The sequence below is a fragment of the Canis lupus genome, chromosome 12, assembly GCF_011100685.1.
Source record: "Canis lupus familiaris isolate Mischka breed German Shepherd chromosome 12, alternate assembly UU_Cfam_GSD_1.0, whole genome shotgun sequence".
Classification (NCBI taxonomy): domain Eukaryota; kingdom Metazoa; phylum Chordata; class Mammalia; order Carnivora; family Canidae; genus Canis; species Canis lupus.
This window is the reverse complement of record NC_049233.1, coordinates 37527625-37551447: the sequence shown is the minus strand read 5'-3', so window position 1 is coordinate 37551447 and position 23823 is coordinate 37527625. Positions and strand designations below refer to the sequence as shown.

Genomic DNA, 23823 nt, shown 5'->3' with positions numbered 1-23823 from the left:
TTGGCCCAGGGCGCGATCCTGGAGACCCGGGATCGAATCCCACGTCAGGCTCCCGGTGCATGGAGCCTGCTTCTCCCTCTGCCTGTGTCTCTGCCTCTCTCTCTCTCTGTGTGTGACTATCATAAATAAATTAAAAAAAAAACAAAAACCTGTACCTTTCAGTTATCATTTCCCCCTTCCTCATATTCCTATCTGCCACACCACACCAGCCCTAAGTAGCTACTAATCTACTCTATAGATTTTCCTGTTCGGGAGATTTCATACAAATGGAATCATGTAATATATGGTCTTTTGTGACTACTTTCACAATATTTTCAACACTCATCAATGTTGTAGCATGTATCAGTATTTCATTTATTTCTATGAGCTAGATATATCACTGATTATCCATCTGTCCATTGAACATCTGGGTTGCTTCTACATTTTTGCTACTACAATGTTACAATGAACATTCATCCCCACTGTGCTTTTTTCTTGGATATATACGTAGGAGTGAAATTGCTGGGTATTATTATTAATCTACATTTAATTTTTTGAGGAATTATCAAATGGTCTTCCAAAGAAAGAAGCTGCACCACTTTACATTCCCACTAACAAAGGTGGTTTATTCACATTCCCACCAATAAATGTTAGTATCTGACTTTTTGACTGTAGCCATACTAGTGTGATATGGAGGAGTATCTCATTGCGGTTTTGGTTTGCATTTCCCTTATGTCTAATGATGTCCATCATCTTTTCATGTGCTGACAAAACGGTTTTCAAGGAAATGAGAAACAATGCACACTGCCTTGAAGGCTTACTCTTCAGAGTGTCAAAATGGCAGTTAATCTTTAGTATGACTGTATACTGCCTCTCATTTTTTTTCTACTCAAGTATTAAAATACTAAAACTGAAAAATAATAGAGGCAGCAGTTGGTGATTACCCACTTTGTCTATCTTCATTCCATTTCTTGCCTAATGAAAGACTGAAAAGGGAGTCGAAAAGTGAGTCAGAAAAGCAAGTATTTATGTGTTTGGCTTTTGATGTACTTTTTGCTGTAACTGCTAAATTTCCCCCTTCTGCCGGTTATCTTATACCTTCCAAAGGGCACAAAGATCAACAGTTTAGAGCTAGCATCAGATTTATGCAGCTGGTATGTCAAACAAATAAAAAATATTTTTATAAAACTCAATAACAGCTTAAGTTACTAAAATAAGGTGGTAAAAGTACCAAGACTGTATTCTGCATTCTTAATTTTAAGATTTTATTTGGGGGGGGGGAGAGAAAGGGGGGGAACACAGAGGGAGGAGAAGGAATCTGAAGCAGATTCTGCACTGAACATAGAGCCTGACGTGGGGCTTGATCCCACAACCACAAGACCACGACCCAGCCAAAACCAAGAGTTGAATGCTTAACCAACTGAGTCACCCAGGTGCCCCAGCATTCTTAATTTTTGATAGGTTCTTTCTGAATTCACATTAATTTCTTTCGTTTTAAATTATTTATTTATTTATTTATGATAGTCACACAGAGAGAGAGAGAGGCAGAGACATAGGCAGAGGGAGAAGCAGGCTCCATGCACCGGGAGCCCGATGTGGGATTCGATCCCGGGTCTCCAGGATCACGCCCTGGGCCAAAGGCTGCACCACCCAGGGATCCCTGAATTCACATTAATTTCTTCTATGCCTTATTTTAACTTTTTTCTTCCAAAGAAAATTTATTAGATTTATTCATAGTTTAATAAGCAAGGTATATGTCATAGCATGTTACGGATTTTTTGAAGTAGATTATTTTTCTTTTGAGATGGACAGAAAATTACACAATTGATTTGATATGAAGTTTAAGTACGGAAAGAGAAACTTTAGATCTAACAAAGTACTAGGAATATGGAACTGATTCAAGGGGAAAAATTCAATTCATTACACCTGAATGGAAATAAAAAAAACAAAGATTGGACCAGTGCCCTTCTTCCTATTAAAACATGAAAGGGAGTAAGGAATAAAAAACTAACTTTTCATTTAAATGTGAACAACTATTTTGGAGGAAAAGGTTTTAAATTCTGACCCTTGCTATTTGATCTCTATTTGCTTACCTGTAAATTGAGAAGAATGAATTAATTTGCCTTAAAGATCTAAGACTGTCCAACTACTGTTTGTGCCAGATATTAGTAAACTGCCTATGAAATAAGAATAAATCCAAGTTGCTATAAATGAAAAATGTAGGCCTTGTACTACAATTTTAAAAACAAAAGGCACAAGGGAAAGTTTTTGGAGCAATAGCAAAGTTCTAAATCGTGATTACTGTACTGTAGCAATTACAAGACTACACATATTTATCAAAGCTCACTGAGCTATACTTAGAAAATGGGTGAATGTTGCTAATAAATAAATCGTATCTTACTAAACCTGACTTTTAAAAAAAAGTATAAAAAAAGTAGAATAAAATAAAAAAAAAAGTATGCCCTAAAACCTTAATCCTATGTATAAACAATCCAATTTATTCTGAATTCCTTGATTCTTTTGAAACATTTAGAAACATACCTGTATGATGCATAGAATTTAAATATTCATTCTGTAGGCCATTTTCACTTTTAGTCCTATCAACAACTTTCTGGCATGTAGATTCTCCTTTATTCGATTCTTCATTTTCACTTGCCGTCTGATTTACTTTTTTTAGACTACATTTCACACTGCCCGTGTTTCTCCGATAATGAGGGTCACTTTCTTCCTGTTCAGCACTTGAATCAATTCCAGCTACACAATGTTTTCTGTTTAGCATCTTCTTAATTACAGGCTTGGCAGAAGAGTTTTGCGAACAACTGTCCATTTCACTGGCTGAAGGAGAAGAAATACAACTGTCCTCTACACTGGAACATTTTTGCAGTTCCTTATTTTCATGATAATGAGGATTCGGTTCATATTTTGGTTTTTCCAAACCAGGGAAGCAAACCACAGCCAAAAACCAGTGTGCACTGTAAAAAAAACAAATGAAAAAAAACAAATGAAACTATTGAATATATTATTAGAAGAGTTTATTAGGCAAAAAATGTCAACTGAAATATTTTCGAAAGCTTTTGTCAACAAATTTCAATTCTCAAATGAATCCACTAGTTTATAAGATCATTAATAGAATACAATGTCTATTTAAAAACAATATAGAAAAAAATTAAAATTAAAAATAAAAATAAAAACAATATAGACACAGGCAGAGGGAGAAGCAGGCTCCATGCAGGGAGCCCGATGCGGGACTCGATCCAGGGACTCCAGAATCACGCCCTGAGCCAAAGGCAGATGCTCAACCGCTGAGCCACCCAGGCCGTCCTCCCTTAACTGCTTTTTGAATGAAAAATTCATTTCTATTTTTAAGCAATTTAGGAAAAGATAAATTAGATCACTGTGATTCACCATTTCCATTTACCTTCCTCTTGACCTATTTATGTCAAAGGACAGAAAACTAGCCTCAAGATTAAAATGTTTTCAGAAGTCTAAATAGACTGTATACTTTTGAACATTTTCTAAATATTGCACATATATAGCTTTTAAAAAAATTTTACCATGTCTGTTTTTCTTAAGAATAAGGTTAGGCATTGCTTAATGTTGAAAATATTAAATAATTCTTTGTCTTTTTTATTTTATTTTATTTATTTATTCATGAGAGACACACAGAGAGAGAGAGGCAGAGACACAGGCAGAGGGAGAAGCAGGCTCCATGCACCGGGAGCCCGACGTGGGACTCGATCCGGGGTACCCAGGATCACAGCCTGGGCTGAAGGCAGTCACTAAACCGCTGAGCCACCAGGGCTGCCCAATAATTCTTTGTCTTATGCTATATTGGTATATATACACTAAACTGAAACAACATATTTATTTTAAACATTATTACAAAACTTCAGGATTAGTAGAGTTCCAGTTATCAGGTGGGTGCTCTTGATATAGCTGAATTCAGGTATCACGGTTTCTAATAATATGTTTTAAGCCATGAGTAAAAAGCTGTACAGCTAACATTGATTAATATCCATTAATCTAATGAGGAATTTTATTAAGGGCTTACCATATGCTAGACAGTGTTACATGCTAGGATACAAAGAACAGGCAAGAGATGTCAGAGAACTTATTAGTTGAGTACAGTGTCATATAGTAAGGTGTCCAATAGATGTTTGAGGAGTGAAAAAATGCATATCTTGACATGAATGTGTTATTCTATACTCTCATTTTTACAAAATGCTGAATTCCTCCAAGGTAATATGAAGAAACACTGTCTCTTCATCAGATAGCATAAACACAAGGGTGACAGAGCCTGGCTTCATCCTCAGCATTTTAAAGGCCAGATGGAAGAATGCTTCTCTCCTGTTCTTAGTTATTAATCCTCATTATCCTAGGGACTTAGGTCAGGCCAGGGTAGTAGAAAGAGCAATACATCATCTTCCTCACTTCACTATAAAACATAGCTGACTATAAGTCACAGCTCAATGTTAGAAGAGTTAAATGGTGTTTTAAAAATTGGTTTAAAGTGATATAATATAGTAGTTCTCAACCTAAAGTCTATAACCTAAATCTATCACAGTTTTTAATATTTCTTAGCTCTGACAATATGTATAAGCCATTACTTTTCTGTTGTACACTTAAAAACTAAGAAAAATTCTTTATTTAGCTGAAAGAAGAAAAATGAATCAGATACATCTGAGGTTATTTTCAACCTGTAAGAGACAGGGCTTTGCTTTTATGATTCTTTTAACAGCAGGTACACAGTGACCTTAATCCAACCCTAGGAGAAGACGACAAAACAAGTAATTTCACTTAAGATTGATTGGATCTAAATATTAATATTTTTTCCTTATCAATTTTTAACAAGTAGCTTACAAACTTTAAAGAAACTACCACTATCAGGAAAAAAATAAAAATAAAACAAAAAGCAAAAACACATAAGCCTATCTAAAATAATTAGTGAATAGAGGGCACTTGGGTGACTCAGTGGTTAAGCATCTGCCTTTGGCTCAGGGCATGATCCCAGTCTCCCTGGGATCGAGTCCCACATCGGGCTTCCTGCATGAACCCTGCTCCTTCTCTGCCTATGTTCTGCCTCTCTCTCTGTGTCTCTCAAGTATAAGTAAATAAAATCTTTAAAAAATAAATAAATAAAATAAAACAAAATAATTAGTGACTAGAAATATCTGTGCTTTACAACTTCAAAAACAAAACAAAACAAAATGAGCCCTCAGGATCTGTAGGCTATTCTTCCATCTACTAATGGCATAGTTCTTTTGTAGAATCCTTTACTGACTTTTCATCTTTGTTCATTCTCTTTCATCAAGGTAACTGGAAGCATTCGTCATAGCTTCAATCCATCCCAGATAGGAGGAATGTGCCTCTATTGCTAAAGTGTGTATCTTAAATTTTTATAATTTTTTGACAAATAGTATCTTAAATATTATTCATTTTTAACAAATAGCTATGTATATCTTCCTTTTCAGCTAAGCAGACAGATCACATGTTATTCTTTATGACAAATTACTGTTAAGAAACCTTATTTTTGAGGATAATGAAGAAATTAAGAATTAGTTTTAAACTTGGTTTTTAATTATGATAAAATCTTTGACTTAAATATATAGATCCTAAGAAGCTGGGCTTTATAAGCCATTACTAGTATTTTGACCTAGCCTAACTATCTTTGGCTGGGCTCATTAGAGAGCACAGGTCTTATGATTAACGTTATGATTTTTAAATAAACAGAATTGGATTCTAGTATTGAGTGAATGTTTTTCACAGTGGGGGGAAAAAAAGAGCACATTCAGAAGCTCGCCTGGCATAGCTAGGTTTATCAGATACAAACAATCTCATAGAAAACCAACCTCAGACAAACTCTGGAAACATGATAGACTGAGATAAAGCAAGGCCACTTCTCAGTTTGTCTAAGCAGAGACAAGCAAGGCCACAATGCAACCAAAAAAATATCAAATATTTCCCTTTCTTTTAAATGGGTAATGCTACTTCTTTACCGAAGCAAACAACTGTTTCCTTACATCTTCCCCCAAACTACCAAACCAAAACCCAAATTCTGTTACATGTGCTTTCTCTCTCTCTCTCTTTTTGTTGGCAACCATGGTGTGTATTCTCTCTTGAGGCAAGTAATAAGCCCAAGGTGTCGAACTACAAGTGTATTCCTGGGAATTTTTGCCTGGAAGGCACAGGAAAACAGAAATATGAAATATCTCAAGTCTAAATTGCAGAATAATTCTATCCTATGCCTCTCTAGTCACTATGGGAGAATGCAAAATATTTAACCACCTCCATTTACTTAGAAAATAGTTTCAAGTAGGCAGCATGGTTTTCAAATTGAACATGACACAAATCTGGCTATCTTTTGATTAAAAGCCAAAGTGTTTTCTTTTTCTTTTTAAAAGACTTTATTTATTCATGAGAGACAGAGAGAAGAGAGAGAGAGAGAGAGAAAGAGAGGCAGAGAGACATAGGCAGAGGGAGAAGCAGGCTCCATGCAGGAAGCCCGATGTGGGACTCCATCCTGGAATTCCAGGATCACACCCTGAGCCAAAGGCAGATGCTTAACTGCTGAGCCACCCAGGTATCCCAAGTCAAAGTGTTTTCTAAAGATTCAAAATTTACTATGTGACCTACTCATTATTCTGTATAAAGAAGTATGCTTGCTCTTTAGGATGTTTGGTAGACAACAGTACCACATTTTTTTTTGGTAGACAACAGTACCACATTTTAAAAATGACATTATTGTACACTGTTAAACAAAATTAGATCTCTTGCTAGTCTTTAGAAAATTCAACATATTACATGATTCACTAAAAAATTGCATTAATTTTCACAGAATACACAGCATAAACATAAACACATAAAACAAATTTCAGAAAGTTTAAAAAAGAATGAATTCTTCAACTCATATACACATTTTCTAAAAATGGCCTTCACATTTACATAATGAAAATTCTTACTCACGCTTCATTAAGGGGTACAAAAATAAAATCCTTCTCAAAAATATCTACATGCCGAGTCCATGTTTTTACTCTCCCATGTCGCTTTTGCTGTATTCTACAAGACAAGAGATAAACTATCACCTTCTGAAATTCTAATGCTTCAGCTTATATGCAGTCATTTATAAATTATGAAGACTAAGATGTAAACAAATAAAAGTGTTGTATAAGGTGATTTAACAAGTAGCGTAAAAAAAAAAAAACAGAACATCTCAGATGAAGCTAGGAAGGTGTGAAACCAGCTATCACTGAGTCTGCAAGACAGAATTATTTAATTCCCGCTACTATTTACTAAGTGAACCCAATGCTACTATTTTTATTACTGCATATCAGCAACTATATTGAGAAATGTATCAGATCATCACCTATGATGACTGAGAAGAGAGCAGGTAAAGTGAGCATTATAAAAGACAAAATAAAATAGATTATGAACAATGGCCAACCCAATCACTCTCATGAACTCTTAAGATGTAAAATTAGAAATCACTGAAAGAGTGTAAAATATTATTTATATTATGCACAAGAGCCATCAATTCAAGACAATTGACAGCACTTATGGTATTTTTTTTTAAAGATTTTATTATTTATTCATGAGAGAGACAGAGAGACAGAGAGGCAGAGACACAGGCAGAGGGAGAAGCAGGCTCCATGAAGGGAGCCCGACGTGGGACTTAATCCCAGGTCTCCAGGATCACACCCTGGGCTGAAGGCAGCGCTAAACCGCTGAGCCACCGGGGCTGCCCACTTATGGCATTTTGTATACATCTTTTGACCAAGTATCAGTGCAAATTAGAGTTGGATACAATCACTATATAGAGAGGAATTATGAACAAACTGATTAAGGCCTAATATGTAGAACAGTGTTTCCTTTAACTCATTGGAGAATTATCCAAATAATTTATTAAAGGTATAGATTCACAGGTTCCTCTCTTAAATATGAATGGAACAGAGCAATTTGTACCTAATAAATATCTAAGTATTTTTTTTAATTATCAGGCATATTTGGGGAATATTAATTTAGATAACAGACCAAATACCTTTATGAATTCTAGGTATTCTTGAGGCTTTAAAGTATTATGAATTATATAAATTTTGCTAACTGATAATAGAATTAAAAGATGTTGACTCAATGAAAGTACTTTTTTATTAAATTAAACTTGAGTGACTTCCTACATCTGTTAAATATCCTCAGAGCTTGACTTACGATAAATTAGTTGTCTCATGAAGATTTCTTCTTTCTCTCTGATTAAGGCGTTTATAGAAAAAAGAACTGAATATATGAATTCGGTCAGCTTCTTCTTTCTTCAGTTTTTCAAGCACCAAATATCTATTTTACAAAAAAAATCCAAATATAATGTATTTAAGAGTTTATACTAATAAGAGTCAAACAGTGATCAAATAACTATTCAGGCACCATCAACCTCTATTTCTTACAATTGAAAGACTTTATTAGCAAAATTTGCTTCATAATCTAGACAATGGTAACTACTAGATTATTTTCAAGGAATGAAAGGTAATATTTGAGAGTATAACTATGTAATTTGCAAGATCTGAGCTTGAAGACTCAAATAAATAAAATAAAATAAAAAATGAAGGAAAAATAACCACCACCATAAAAATACAGAGAATTGTAAGAGACTATTACGAAAAACTATATGCCAACAAAATGGGAAACCTAGAAGAAATGGATAAACTCCTAGAAATGTATAACCTTCCAAAACTGAAGAATATATAATTAGAACAGACTGATTACTAGGAAACTAAATCAGTAATCAAAAAAACTCCACAAATATCCAGGACTGGATGGCTTTGCTGGTGAATTCTTTTAAAATTTTGAAGAAAAGTTAATAACTGTTCTATTCAAACTATTCCAAAAAACAGGAGAGAAAGTAAAGCTTCCAAATTCATTCTACGAGGCAAGCATCACCCAGATACCATTTAACCAGATAAAAATACTACAAAAAAAGAGAACTACAGTGCAATACCTCTGATGAACATAGATACAAAAGTCCTCAACAAAATATACGCAAACCAAATCCAGACACATTAAAAAAAATAATTCATCATGATAAAGAGATTTATTCCTGGGATGTAATGGTGGTTTAATACTCACAAATCAATCAACATGATGCATCACCATTAATAAGGGAAAGGATAAAAAACAGATGATCATGTCAATAGATGCAGAAAAAGCATTGAACAAAGTACATCATTCATGATTAAAACTCTCAACAAAGTAAGTGTAGAGGGAATATACTTCAACATAATAAAGGCATATGAACAAACCATAGTTAGCAACATACTCAATGGTGAAAACAGAACTTTTCCTCTAAGATCAGGAACAGAATAAGGATGTATACTTTCAAAATTCTTATTTAATATAGTACTAGATGTCCTAACACAGCAATCAGACAAGAAAAATTGAAAAGCAACCACATTGCTAAGGAAGAAATAAAAATTTCACTATTTAAAGATGATATGATACTATATGTAGAAAACCCTAAAGACTCCACTGGAAAGGGGCACCTGGGTGGCGGTGGCTCAATCACTTAAGCATCCAATTCTTGATTTTGGCTCGGTCATGAGTTTGAGCCCCATGTCAGGCTCTGCACTGGGCATGGAGCCTGCTTAAGATTCTTTTCTCCCCCTGACCCCTCTTCTTCCATCTCTTAAAAAAAAAAATCAAAAAAACTACTAAACTGATAAATAAATTCATCAAAGTCACAGGACACAAATTTAATCTACAGAAATCTGTTGATTATACACCAATAAGGAAGTAGAAGAAGGAAAAATTAATACCTAGGAACATCTTTAACCAAAGAAGTAAAAGACGCATACTTTGAAAACTACAAAACACTAATGAATGAAACTGAAGATGATGTGAACAAATGTAAAGATATTCCATGCTCATGGATTGGGAGAACCAATACTCTAAAATGTCCATACTACCCAAAGCAATCCACAGATTTAATATAATCCCTATCAAAATACCAACTTTTTTTTACAGAACTAGAACAGATAATACTAAAATTTGTATGGAACCACAAAAGACCCAGAATAGCTAAAGCAATCTTGAGAAAGAACAAAGCCAGAGGTAACACAATTTCAAATTCAAGAAATACTACAAAGTAGTAGTAATCAAAACAATATGGCACCAGCACAAAAATAAACACATAGATCATTGTAACAGAATAGAGAGCCCAGAAATAAACCCACACTTATATGTCAATCTACAACAAAGGAAGCAAGAATATACAATGGGGAAAAGAGTCTCTTCAACTAAGTGTTAGGAAAACTGCATGGCTACATGCGGAAGTATAAAACCGAACCATTTTCTTATACCATACACAAAAATAAACTCAAAATAGATTATAAAGATCCAAATGTGAGACTGAAACCATAAAAATCCTAGAAGAAAACACAGGCAGTAATTTCTCTGACATCATAGAAACATTTTTCTATATAACTCTTCAGGCAAGGGAAACAAAAGCAAAATTAAACTCTTGGGACTACACCAAAAAAAAGTTTTACACAGTGAAGGAAACCATCAACAAAATAAAAAAGTAATCTACGAAATGGGAGAAGATATCGTATCTGCAAATGACATATCCAACAAGGGGTTAATATCCAAAATATATAGAGAACTAATACAACTCAACATGAAAAAGAAAAAAAAATCAAATAATCCAATTAACAATGGGCAGAAGGCATGAACAGACATTTTCCCAAAGATATACAGTGGCTAACAGACATATGAAAAGATGCTCAACATCATTAATCATTGGGAAATTCAAATCAAAATCACAAAGAGATATCACTAAATTCCTGTCAGTATAGTAAAATAAAAAAACACAAGAAATAACAAGTATTGGTGAAAAAGTGGAGGAAAAGGAATCCTCATGCACTGTTGGTAGGAATCCAAGTTGGTACAACCACTATGGAAAAACAGTAGGAGGTACCTCAAAATATCAAAAATAGAATTACCATATAATCCAGTAATTCCACTACTGAGTATTTATCCAAAGAAAACGAAAACAACAATTTGAAAAGACATATGCACCCAAAGGTTTTTATCACAGCATTATCTACAATAGCCAAGACATGGAAACCAACCAAATTACCCAAATATGAATGGATAAAACTGTGGTGTGTGTACACACACACACATCATGGATTATTACTGAGCCATCAAAAAGAATGGGATCTTGCCATTTGCAGCAACATGAATGGACCCAGAGGGTATATGCTAAGTAAAATAAGGCAAAGAAAGACAAATATATGATTTCATTCATGTGTAGCATTTAAAAAACAAGACAACAAATGAAAAAAAAAAAAAAAAAGAAAGAAAGAACCTCCTCATAAGACTTGTAAATACAGAGAACTGGTGGTCGCCAGAGAAGTGGGTGGGTGGGATAAATGAACTAGATAATAGGGATTAAGAATACACTTATCTTGATGAGGACTAATATATAGAATTGTTGAACCAATATACTGTACACCTGAAACTAACACAACACTGTATGTTAAGGAAATAAAAACTCATTGGAAAAAAAGTTTGTTTCCTACTTACAGAATTAGAAATGGAAAAGAATAAGCAGCTCTGGTAGTATTTGAATACTTATTTTAACATAGTGAAGTTTAACAAAAAAGTTTCCTTTTAATTCACTTTTAAGCATGTCACGAGACAAATATAAACAACTTTTTATTTTATTTATTTACTAGATTTTTGTTTATTCAAGAGAGGCTCAGAGAGAAAGGCAGAGACATAGGCAGGCTTTCTGTGGGGAGCCCGATGTGGGACTTGATCCCAGGACTCCAGGATCATGCCCTGAGCCAAGAGCAAACACCCAACCACTGTGCCACCCAGGCATCCCAAATTTTTATTTTTAAAGATATATTTATTTTATTTTAGAGAGAGAAAGCGCTAAAGTGCAAAGTGGGGGGAGGGGCAACCATGGAGAGGGGAGTGAGGGAGAAAACCCCCAAGCAGATTCTCTGCTGAGTGGGGAGTCTGATGTGGGGCACAATCCCAGGACCCTGAGATTTTGACCTGAGCTGAAATCAAGTTGGACACTCAACCAACTGAGCCTCCCAGCATCCCATAAACATATTTTTTTAAAAACATGGATTTTGTTAGGTTTCCTTTTTCATTTAGAATATTTTTTTGCATCAGAAAAGGCAAAACTTTTAGATAATTTAAGTTTAATGTAATTTTAAAGTGCTACTATAAAATGTCAAGGAGCCTCCTGAAAATGTAAAGAATTTTGAGTATATAAAAATACTATAAAATCTCTTATCACACTATAAATAGTAAAGATTTAAGTATAAATAAACCACAATGAAAACAAAATAGGGTTTCAATTTATGTCTTAGATCCAACTATATGCTTTAGAAAGCAAAACTTATTTTAAATATAAAGAGTTAAAAGTAAAGGGATGAAGAAATACATACCATGCAAACAAAAAACCAACAGAAAGCTGGAGTAACTATATTCATTTAGAACAAAGCAGGCTTAAGAATAAAGACATTATCAAGAATATAGCAGGACATTACAAACCATGAAGGGTTGATTCTCCAAGAAACGTAAACTTGTATGCACCTTACAAATATTCAAAATACATATGGCAAAAATGTATTTGAAAGGAAAAATAGACAAACCCATTATTATACTTGGAGATCCATAATCTTTTCAATAATTGATAGAACAAATAGGCATAAAATCAGTATGGACAAAGATGACCCAAACAGTACTGTCAAACAACTTGGCCAAAGTGACATTCACAGAACAACACTTCATCCAACAACAATAGTATTGTTCTGCACAGTCAAGACTTTTCGCTCAGTTTCTTAAGGTGGTATACATTAGAATTAAGAGATATCTTTTTCAAAAATTATGATGAAATGCATAATCTCAAATTTACAATCTTAACAATTTTTTATAAGATTTTATTTTTAAATAATCTTTATACCTAACGTGGGCTTGAACCCACAATCCCAAGACCAAGGATCTTGCTCCACTGACTGAGCCAGCCAGGCACTCTCAATCTTAAACATTTTTTTAACAAATTTTTACTTTTAAGTAATCTGTATACCCAACGTGAGGCTTGAACTCAACAATCCCTAGATCAAGAGTTGCATGCTCTACCAGCTGAGCCAGCTAGGCACCACCCAATCGTAACCATTTTTAAGTGCACAGTTCAAGAATGTTAAGTATATTCACATGGTTGTGAAATACATCTCTAGAACCTCATATTGCAAAACAGAAACTCTATACTCATTAAAAAATTCTTTTCCCCTCACCCTTCAGCTTCTGATAACCATCATTTATTTTTTTTTTGTATGACTTTGACTTTTTCAGATACCTAATATAAGTGGAATTATACAGTACTTGTTTTTGTGACTGGCTTATTTCATTTTTGCATAACGTCTTTTAGATTCATCCATGCTGTAGCTTGTGATAACTTTCCTTCCTTTTTAAAACTGAATAATATTCCACGGTATCTATATACATTTTGTTTATCCATTCATCCATCAATGGACATGTGAGTTGCTTCCACCTCTTGGCTAGTATGAACATGGGTGTTCAAGTACCTCTTTGAGACCATATTTTCAATTCTTGTGGATATATACCCAGAAACAGGATCACTGGATCATAGGGTAGTCCTATTTTTAATTTTTGAGGGGCCACCATACTGTTTTCTTTAGTGGCTGTACCATTTTACATTCCCACCAGCAGTACAAAAGGAATCCAATTTGCATTGGATTCTTGGCAACACTTTTCTCTCTCTCTCTCTTTTTTTTTTTTTTTTTGATAGTAGCCATCCTAATGGGGTTCAGATAATTTCCTGTGGGTTTGACTTGTATTTCTCTGATGAATAATATGGAAGATTTTTTTCATACATTTGTTGGCCATTTGTATGAGATAACATCTTTTGTCTTAACTATGAAGAACTTTGAACTCATTTTTCTCCCCAACTCATTATTGAATGTGTTTGTTAGGTCTCAGAGGAATCTAACATCTGCAAAGTTAAGCATTTAAAATCTATGACACTTTCTCTTGCTAGCAAATCTAGGATACATTTTATAATTTATTGAAATATAATCCATTACTATCAAATCTTCAAAAGAAAAATAGTACCTTTGAAAATGGGTATAGTTAACATAAATAGGAATATAATATTATGCCCTGACATGAAGCATATCTTTTAGCTGATGACGTTGTTGACCTTGTTCGAATTTAGTTATTCTATCAATTGTTGAGAGAAGGCAACTGAAGTCTCCATCTTTCTGGATTTGTCTGTTTCTCTTATTAGATAGGTTCATTTTTGATTTATATATTTTGTAGCTCTGTTGTATGGTACATACCTATTTAGGATTGCTAAGTCTTCTTGGTGGATTTATTTAGCATTGTAGAGCATCCCTTTCTACACCTGGTAATTGTTTTTGTTCTAAAGTTTATTTTTCTAATAATAATATAGTTAAATCTCGCTTGAATATTTGCTTGGTATATATTTTCCATCCTTTTATTTTCAATTTACATATATTATTATCTTTGAAGTCACCTTTTTTTGCAGATAGGACATAGTTGGGCTATGGTGTTTAATTAATCCACAACTTTGCCAATCTTGGTCTTTTCATTAACATAAATAGTGCATTTAAAATGAATGTTGGAAAGAAAGAAAAAAAAGAAAAGAAAGAAAAGAAAAGAAAAGAAAAGAAAAGAAAAGAAAAGAAAAGAAAAGAAAGAAAAGAAAAGAAAAGAAAAGAAAAGAAAAAAGAAAAGAAAAGAAAAAAGGGAAAAGGGAAAAGGGAAAAGGGAAGGGGAAGGGGAAGGAAAGGAAGAAGTTAGGGGTGCCTGGATGACTTGGTCAGTTGAGCATCCAACTCTCAATTTCCACTCAGGGTATAATCTCAAGAGTCCTGAGATTGAGCTTCACTTTGGGCTCCATGCTCAGCAGGGAGCCTGCTTGAGAGTATCTTTTTCTCTCTCTCACTGTTCCTTCCCCGTCAAATACACAAATCTTCAAAGTAAATAAATAAATAAGGTGGATGTAGTTAATGATAAGTTCTATCTTCTAGGTCACTGATTCTTTCCTCTGTCCTCTCCATTTTGATGTTGAGCCTGTTAAGGCTTTTATTTGTTATTACAGTTTTAGTTCTAAAATTTCCATTTCTTTCTCCTTTATATCTAGATTTTCTTAAGTTTCACTTTTGTTCACAATGGTTCCCTGAAGGATTTTTATAATGGATGCTTCAAAATCTGTCATAATTCTAATTCTATAATTCTAATATCTGTGCCATCTTGGTGTTGACTATCTATTTACATTATGTTTTCTCATTCCATTTGAGCTCTTTCTGCTTATTGGTCACGTAAGTGATTTTCAATGGAAATATGGGCATTTCGAGTATTATGTTACGGGACCCTACAACTTATTTAATTCTTGTAGGCCTCCCCTGGCCATCTTCCAGTAGATGTAGTGGGCTCCACCTCATTACAGCCAGATGGAGGTGGAAGTTCAGGTTCTCTACTAGGCCACTATTATGAGAAACAGAAGAGCTCTGTGTTACTGATGAGTAGGGATGGGAGTCTCCCCACCACGTCTCCACCGATACTACTTCTGCTGGATAGAGAGAAAACAGAGTACCTCATTATTCCCCAGGGACCAGGGTGCAAGTCCAGCTCTGTATATTTGACATGTATTAGCTCAGGGTCACTGTGACCTTAAAGTTATTCTTAGCTCTTATCTGCCTTAATCTCTACTGACTACTAAATGTATCTTCCTTTAAAGCTTTCACTTCCCTTCAATTTCATGACAACTCAACTCTGGATTTTTCTTCTTATTTCTCAGATCCTTCAGAATTTATTCATAAGAATCTTTCTTCTCTAGCTCTCCAGATTCTGTCCTTATAGCTTTTTCTCACTCTATATTTCTACCTAAGCAATTTTACCCCTTCCTCATAATTAAAGTACCACTTGCAAAATAAAGCCCCCTAACTCTCTATGTCTCCAGGCCAGAACTCAAAAACCTCAAGAGCCATATACTCAACTGTTCATTGGTACTGTCCCTTTGGTTGTGTCACTAACATCTAAAAATGAACTTATCCCTTCCTCCACCCAAAACTGTTCTGTTTTTTTGTTCATTGCTTCACAGTCAGTGACAAAATCATTTAACAGGTCTCACTAGTTAGAAAGCATGGAGTTATCTGTCATCCATTCCTCTTCTTAATATCCATTCATTCAGTTGCTAAACAACTCTACCTCTTAAAAAACACTTCCTCTTCACGCCAATTATAATGGCTTAATGAGTTGGTTTTTTTTTTTTTTTAAGTAGGCTACACTTAGTGTTGAGCCCAATGGGGGGCTTGAATTCAGAGGTTGGAAGCTTAATCAACTGAGACATACAAGTGCCCCTTAATCAGGCTTATATCACCTTAATTAAATCTCCTCAAATCATCTCTGATCTAGACATACACAATGAATATGCTTTTCAAAATGATCTTAAGGAAGTTCAATTATGATACTGTGTCTCTGATCAATGTATTCTTTTCCCAAACTGTTAACTACAACCATTAGTAGGCTATAAAATCAATTCAGCAGCTTTCAACAATCAGTTCTTTAAAAAAACATTGTTTTATGAAATACATTTGAATAAACTAGAAAATATTGGCAAGTGCTGGATATACTAATAGTTAAGTTCTGTTTTGTTGCATACACACACTCATTTTATATCACAAACCAGTAAACACATACAGATTTATACATGTATAAACCCACTGCACATACATGTATATGCATGTGTATACTGGGTCATGATGTAAGCTCTTCCAGGAAAGCTTCTTGGTTACATTTCCCAACCCCCAAAGAGAATGAAGCATTCTTTGGTGCTGCATCTATACCATGTTAATGTTTCTGTCAATGCTTTAATCCCATATTTGTGTTCCCTACAAGACCATAAACTTCTAACACAGTATGTTGCACAAAGCTGGCACTTGATGAATATCAAGTAAAATCACACTTCTGTGCTTGCTCAAAGGTTTATTACCTAATTTAGAGTAGTACCAGTTTTTTAAAGGCTTAAAGCAGTATAACACAATAAGCTGAACATGCTGCATGTAACAAGCATTTTCCTAGTGCTTGACACGTATTTAATTCTCATACCCTTGAGATCTTATTATTCTTATTCTCACTTTTTAAATGAGAAAACACAGGTAGAGACATTAAATAATTTCCCTGTCACATAAGTAGCAGTGATAGAATTCAAAACCCAATCGTTCTGATTCTAGAAAACAAAGACATAACACAATAGGATGTTAAAGATATGCTAAACGAAAGTAGAAGATGAACTTACTTCAAATAAAAGTCTATAATAACGTCATTTAAAAATTCTCCTTCACTTAGACAGTGCAGGTCCTCATTAGTAACAGAGATGCCTCCCTTAGCTGGAGGTGGTGGATATACTATCAATCTGTAACAAAATAAAACATATAACCAACTTAAAAAAGAAAGAAACCCAAGCAAATGAAAAAATATACGTGTACGTGTGGGTGTAATTGATACGTAATAAAGTAGAAAAGGAAGTTAAAAGCATTGCAAATGTAAATTAATACTCTCACTTTTCTACAGGGCCCATGAAGATGGTATGATTCTCTCCAGTTTCTTCATCATCATCAAAAAACTGGAATTCTTGTTTGTTTTTAAGTTGTATTTTAGATTCAAGGGACACCTGGTAAAGGAAATTAAATTATCAGTTAGTTTACAAAATCAACTGGGAAATTTTTCAATAAAAAAAAGCAAAGCACAAGGCATGAAATACTTTAGAATTTAAGAAATTTTAAAATATGAATTTAAAAAGTATACATGATTTTTAACAAAAATAAGAAACAGGAAAAACCAGGACCCACATTCTTTGTATGTATAGTTTCTAGAGCAGTGATACTCTTCCAATTTTTTTAACAATGGTTTTTTGGTATCTTGTCTATCACTTCTATCATCCTTATTAAATTAGATTATGTTTGTAAATCCAAAGAACAGATGTAGTGGTTTTTGATTCTGGGAGTGGAGGCCTACCTAAGTTCAATTACTAGGCAATCCATGGGATATGGGAGTAGAGGCTCAGGAAACACAGTCCAATGAGCTTCAGTTCCCCAGAATGAAGAAGTCCTTAAAGAAAGAGCATTACACTCATATTTTTTTCTATCACAGCTGCCTTATGGCTCCTGATGCTCTTTTCTTCCTTCTTAATACCCTTGTAGCAAGTTCTGTAAAAGAAGGGGAATGATTCCCCTTCCTTCTGTTCTTTTCATCAAACCACTAACCGTGTAAATAGCTCTTCTCTGGGGAGACCTCGCTCAACTTCACTAAGATTGTGCCTTGGATAGCCCTATTTCCAATCTGTAGGCAGGTTGAAAGATTTAAAGTATTTCTAATAAATTAAGTCGGGAAAATTCAGTTGCAGGGTTAGGCCACAAATCTGTGTCATATAACATTATACCATATGTTAAAAGAATACACAGCCTTTGGTTCAGGTGGCTTCGGAGTTATTCACTATATAGTTATTCTAGGATTGGGTACATATATTGACAGTGACAATCAAAAGGCAGATATTCTTTGTTTCCTAAATTTTTAAACATGTATGCACATGTTACATATAAATGTACATCAAGGACCAAAATTCCTTTATCTGTTGAGGCCAATGGCATCAGTGGGAACCACTAGCAAATTTAAGAGTAACAATTTCAATGTAGCAGTATATGAGCATGCATGTTCAGAGTGGAGGGAAAAGAAAACAAGATGAAAGAAAAAAGAAAAGATAAAGAGATAACAGTAAGAATGTGGAAAGGAACTGTTTCTGAGACCTGTACCAACTACTATTTTTGTCACAAGTCACCTACCCACCATTAATGTTTTGACACAAGATAGTTTACAAATAACATATAAAAGCAAATAATTCTGAAATGGAATTAAAAATATCTAAGTCCAAAATGAGCAGTAGAATAATGAAACATATTTCCCTTTAAAGCTACTAAATATTTAAAAAACTAAAAAACATAATTACATTTTTAATTTTGTTTTCTTTTTGCACACAACTTCCTTTGATGCTCTCTTCATAGGTTCTTGTACAGGCAACAAGTCTGCTATTGGCTTCTTCAAATGGAATTTTTGCAAAAAAATTGGACACATTGTTCTTTATACCAATGTCAGTAATGATACTTTCAAATACCATATTTGCCTGAGGATCTAGGCCATTTTGAAAAATTAAAATTATGTATTGTTCTTCCAAATCTGAAAAAAAAAATAATAACTTTAAGAGGAAAAACAAAAACAGATAAACAGATACGGGAAAAGAGTAACAACTAGTTATTTCCAAGGATATCATCAGAAATCCTGGTGTCAGTGTTCAAAATACTGTTTGATATACAACAGATACACAATACTGGAATAAAGACAATGACAGTGTCACCTAGCAATGTTACCTAAAAGTTATTAAGACACAGGAACCAGAATACATTACCCTAGCAGCAAGCTGCAAGCTCAAGAACAAATCTATATATGGATGTAACTAATTCATTTAATAGGATACACATATATAGAGTTTTAAATATATTTCAATTAACATTTTTGTCAAACACAAATAAAAAACTGCCAGGTGAACTATCAGTATCTCTAGAGAATTTAACTGCAAAAACTCCTACTCACTAATGTGCCAATTCTTGCAACTTTAATAGTAGTTATTCTTTATTCATCATTAAGATAAAGCAACAATTAACTGATGAAAAGTATTTACTTTACAATTAATCATGCTAAATGTTAGAGGTGAAGGGAAACAAACTGGAGAACTACTTCTATTATTGTAGAGGATAAAGACCTATCTATGAGCCAGCAAAGTTCCTACTCAGGCTGTTTCAAATATTCCAGAATTATATGGTTGATCTATATTTAGCACTCCTACCAGTGCATTAAAAAATTTTCATCTTACTCAAATTATAGTGTTAAAATAGGAGTGCAGATCTCTTTTGAGTTTTAACTCATTTTGAAAAAAAAAAATTTTAAGATTTTATTTATTTATTCATGAGAGACAGAGAGAGAGAGAGAGGCAGAAACATAGGCAGAGGGAGACGTAGTTCCCCTGTGGGGAGCCTGATGCAGAACTTGATCTCAGGACCCCGGGATCATGCCCTGAGCCAAAGGCAGACACTCAACTACTGAGCCACCCAGATGCCCCTGAAAACTTTCGAAGTAGATAAACCTGAGTTTCATCTTTAGTGGGGAGCATGGTTTTTTTTGAAGGTGTGAGGGAGGGTTTATTGGGGGAGGGAGGCATGGTGGAGAGTTTTATCTTTACAAATTCCACTTTCTGTGGGCTTTATATATATATATGATTATATATAAAATTATATATAATTATATTATATATACATATATATGTACACATATATAATTATAGATCTTACAAGATCACTATGAAGATTGTGGATAAAAATAACATCTAAGACATCTGTTTGCTAAAGCACACTCACACTGTTATGCAATGCACTGTATGTATTATAATGTGTCCTAAAAACTTACTTGTTAATTTATTTATTCCTTTAGAATCATTCCAAACTTTATCCTCCATATTCATTTGCAGTTGCATGCTCAGCTTTTGATAAACTGCTGGTATTGTCTGAAGAAACACGACTGGTAATTTTCGGACATTACACCATTCACATTTAGTTAGATCAGAGGTATTTAAAGTAATCCCTACAGGATCATTTTCTGGTTCTGGAGGAAAATAAATGGAATTAGAAAAGGAATCAATTCTTAAAATCATGAATGGAGGAAACGGTGAGGAAATACAAGTTTAAAGTTAACCACATATTTGCTACATCTATGTATATTAACTGTAGTGGGATATGAAAAATTTTTATAACTATATTAAAGAAGCTTCTATATTTTTTCAAATGAAGATTCTAATGAAGTATACTTATAAAATTAAACATAGGTTTTATGTTACAGAATAAAATTATACTATTAAGATACATGCCTTCTGTTAAGAATACATAAGTAATCATATTCATGAATTCCATGAATATCATTTAATATTTTATTCCTGTAAAGTGTTTTATTGTAAAGAAAGCTTTAGTGACTAAAAAGACATAAAATAGCTTACCTTCTAGCTGTATCTTGATAAAATCTAAACAAAACTAAAAAGTAAGAAATTAGTACCACAGACTTAATGAAGATTTTGCTACAAATACTGTAAATGACACATTGAGACTTAGACTATAGAAGGCAGAAAAACAAAACCATCTACCATGTACTTAAATATGAGCTATCCCCTCATTCCAAATTATCTTCAGAAAGGCAAGCTTCACCTTTTAATTCAAGCACTTAGAACATGTCTTATATTATCAGTTTATTTCTTATAACTCCAAAGAGACATTGACCAAATTTTACAATCAATACCTGAATATTCTTTATCTAGAGTCCAACTATTAAAATTTTGCCTCGCCTAATCCCCATCACTCTTTCTATGTACATACACACCTCCCTTTTGCTAAATCAACATAAAATGGCAAGCAGAAGGCATCATGATATTCCATCTCTAAATCTTTCAGGATGCATCTCCCAAGAACAAGGACATTCTCCTACACAACCAAAACAGCATTACCACATCTAAAAAAAATCAAGATTAACTCCATCCAACATACTTATTACTCAAATTTTCCCAATTATTCAAAATTGTTCTTTATTGTGTTTTAACTTCTCCAATCCATGTTCTGTCAAGGTTATATTTGCCTCTTTTGTCTACCCTAGTCTAGACCAGAAATATGCCCCTTTCTGTTCTTTATGACATAGCCTTTGAAGAATCCAGGCTAAGATCTGCAAAATATATACATCTTGAACTTGTGTTGCTACATTTTAAAATTTAGGTCATACATTTCCAGCAAATACAGCACACAGGTGATATTTTGCACCTCCTATTATTATCATACTGGAAGGCACATGTTAGGCTGTCCCATTACAGATACAAGCTTAATCACTTGGCAAAAGCAATGTAAAGATGTATTTTTCCCTTAGTAATTAAATAGTAATCTGTGGAGAGATACCTGAAAGCTGGTTTATATCCTGTTCCCTAATAACCTATCTGCAAATGGCTTTACCATCCACTGAAGATCTTGCCTCAATCAGTTATTATTGGTAGTTATAAAAGGTGATTTTCTAACTGAATTATTTTGACATAGAAAGAAATATTAAGCTCACTATATCCTGAATTATTACTCACTTTATAATGTTGTGTTGAGAGAATGAAAAAAGTAAACAAGAATTCCAAAATGCATTTGAAAATAGAGGCCATTTGCAATGATGTGGATGGAGCTAGATGTATTATGCTACGTGAAATAAGTCAGAGTAAGATAAATACCATGACTCACTCATATGGAATTTAAGAAAACAGGAAAACATATGGGAAGGGGGAAAAGAAAAAAAGGAGAGGGAAACAACCATAAGAGACTTTTTTTTTTTTTTTTGAGAAAGAGAGGGCGAAAAGGGGTAGAGGAAAAGGGGAGAAAGAATCTTAAGAATCTTAAGCAGGCTCCACACCCAGCTTGGAGCCTGACATGGGGGCTTGATCTTGAAACCCTAGGATCATGACCTAAGATGAAATCCGAAGTTAGACGGATAACCCCTGAGCCAACAGGTGCCCCCTAACCACAAAAGACTCTTTCCAATAGAGAACAAATTAAGGAGAGAAGCGGGAGATGGGCTAGATGGATGAAGGGCATTAAGGACGGCACCTGTGATGAGTACCGGGTGTTGTACATAAATTATGAATCACTGAATTTTATTCCAGAAACCAGTATTGCACTATATGTTCACTAACTAAAATTTTAATAATTAATTAGTTAATTGGAGGGTGCCTGGCTCACTCGGTAGAGCATGCAACTCTTGATCTCAGAATTGTGAGAGTTCAAGATCCATACTGGGTATGGAGCCTACTTAAAAATAAGTGTTGCTATATGTTGGCAAATCGAACTTCAATAAAAACAAATGAAAAAAAAAATAAGTGATTTGGACTGATATATAGAAGGATGAATAGATATACAAAAAGCAAGTTTAAGTTTAGTAAAATGCTAATGGCAGGATCTAAATGGGACTTTTTGGAGTGTTCACTGTAAAATTATTTCAACTCTTTTAAAAAAAAATATTTTAGGGATGCGTGGGTGGCTCAGCAACCAGTTAAGCATCTGCATTCGGCCCAAGGAGTGATCCTGAAGTCCCAGGATTGACTCCCACATCAGGCTCCCTGCATAGAGCCTACTTCTCACTCTGCCTGTGTGTCTCTACCTCTCTCTGTGTGTCTCTCATGAATAAATAAATCTTTAAAATTTTTTAATTTTAATAAAAAATTTTTTTAAAGATTTTATTTATTTTTTTTTAATTTTTATTTATTTATGATAGTCACAGAGATAGAGAGAGAGAGAGAGGCAGAGACACAGGCAGAGGGAGAAGCAGGCTCCATGCACCGGGAGCCCGACGTGGGATTCGATCCCGGGTCTCCAGGATCGCGCCCTGGGCCAAAGGCAGGCGCCAAACCGCTGCGCCACCCAGGGATCCCAAGATTTTATTTATTTATTTGACAGAGAGAGAGCGAGCGCGTGCACAATTAGGGGGAAGTCAGAGAGAGGGGGAGAAGCATGCTCCCTGCTGAGCAGAGAGCCCAATTCAGGGCTTGATCTCAGGACCCTAGGATCATAACCTGAGTCAAAAGCAGACACTTAACCGACTGAGCCACCTATTTCAACTTTTCTGTTTAAAAACTTCTACAATGTAGAAAAAGGAAACAAAGAACTATACATTTAGTAA

At 34.3% G+C, this 23823-nt stretch overlaps 1 protein-coding gene across 11 annotated transcripts in view; it reads right to left on the bottom strand.

Annotated features, from left to right (window-relative positions):
• The window catches only part of SENP6 (SUMO specific peptidase 6), a 118375-nt gene that overhangs the window by 12241 nt on the left and 82311 nt on the right, over positions 1-23823 (bottom strand). For 10 of the 11 annotated variants that reach the window (XM_038554548.1, XM_038554552.1, XM_038554549.1 and 7 more), the window contains 8 exons: positions 21128-21161; positions 20545-20739; positions 19034-19260; positions 17592-17701; positions 17327-17443; positions 8182-8304; positions 6943-7035; positions 2521-2951 (listed from right to left, as the gene is read on the bottom strand). In XM_038554548.1, the coding sequence (XP_038410476.1) occupies positions 2521-2951; positions 6943-7035; positions 8182-8304; positions 17327-17443; positions 17592-17701; positions 19034-19260; positions 20545-20739; positions 21128-21161 (1330 nt within the window). Of the gene's footprint in view, positions 1-2520; positions 2952-6942; positions 7036-8181; positions 8305-17322; positions 17444-17591; positions 17702-19033; positions 19261-20544; positions 20740-21127; positions 21162-23823 lie in introns of those variants that run through there. The other variant, XM_038554559.1, reaches the window with a different exon arrangement.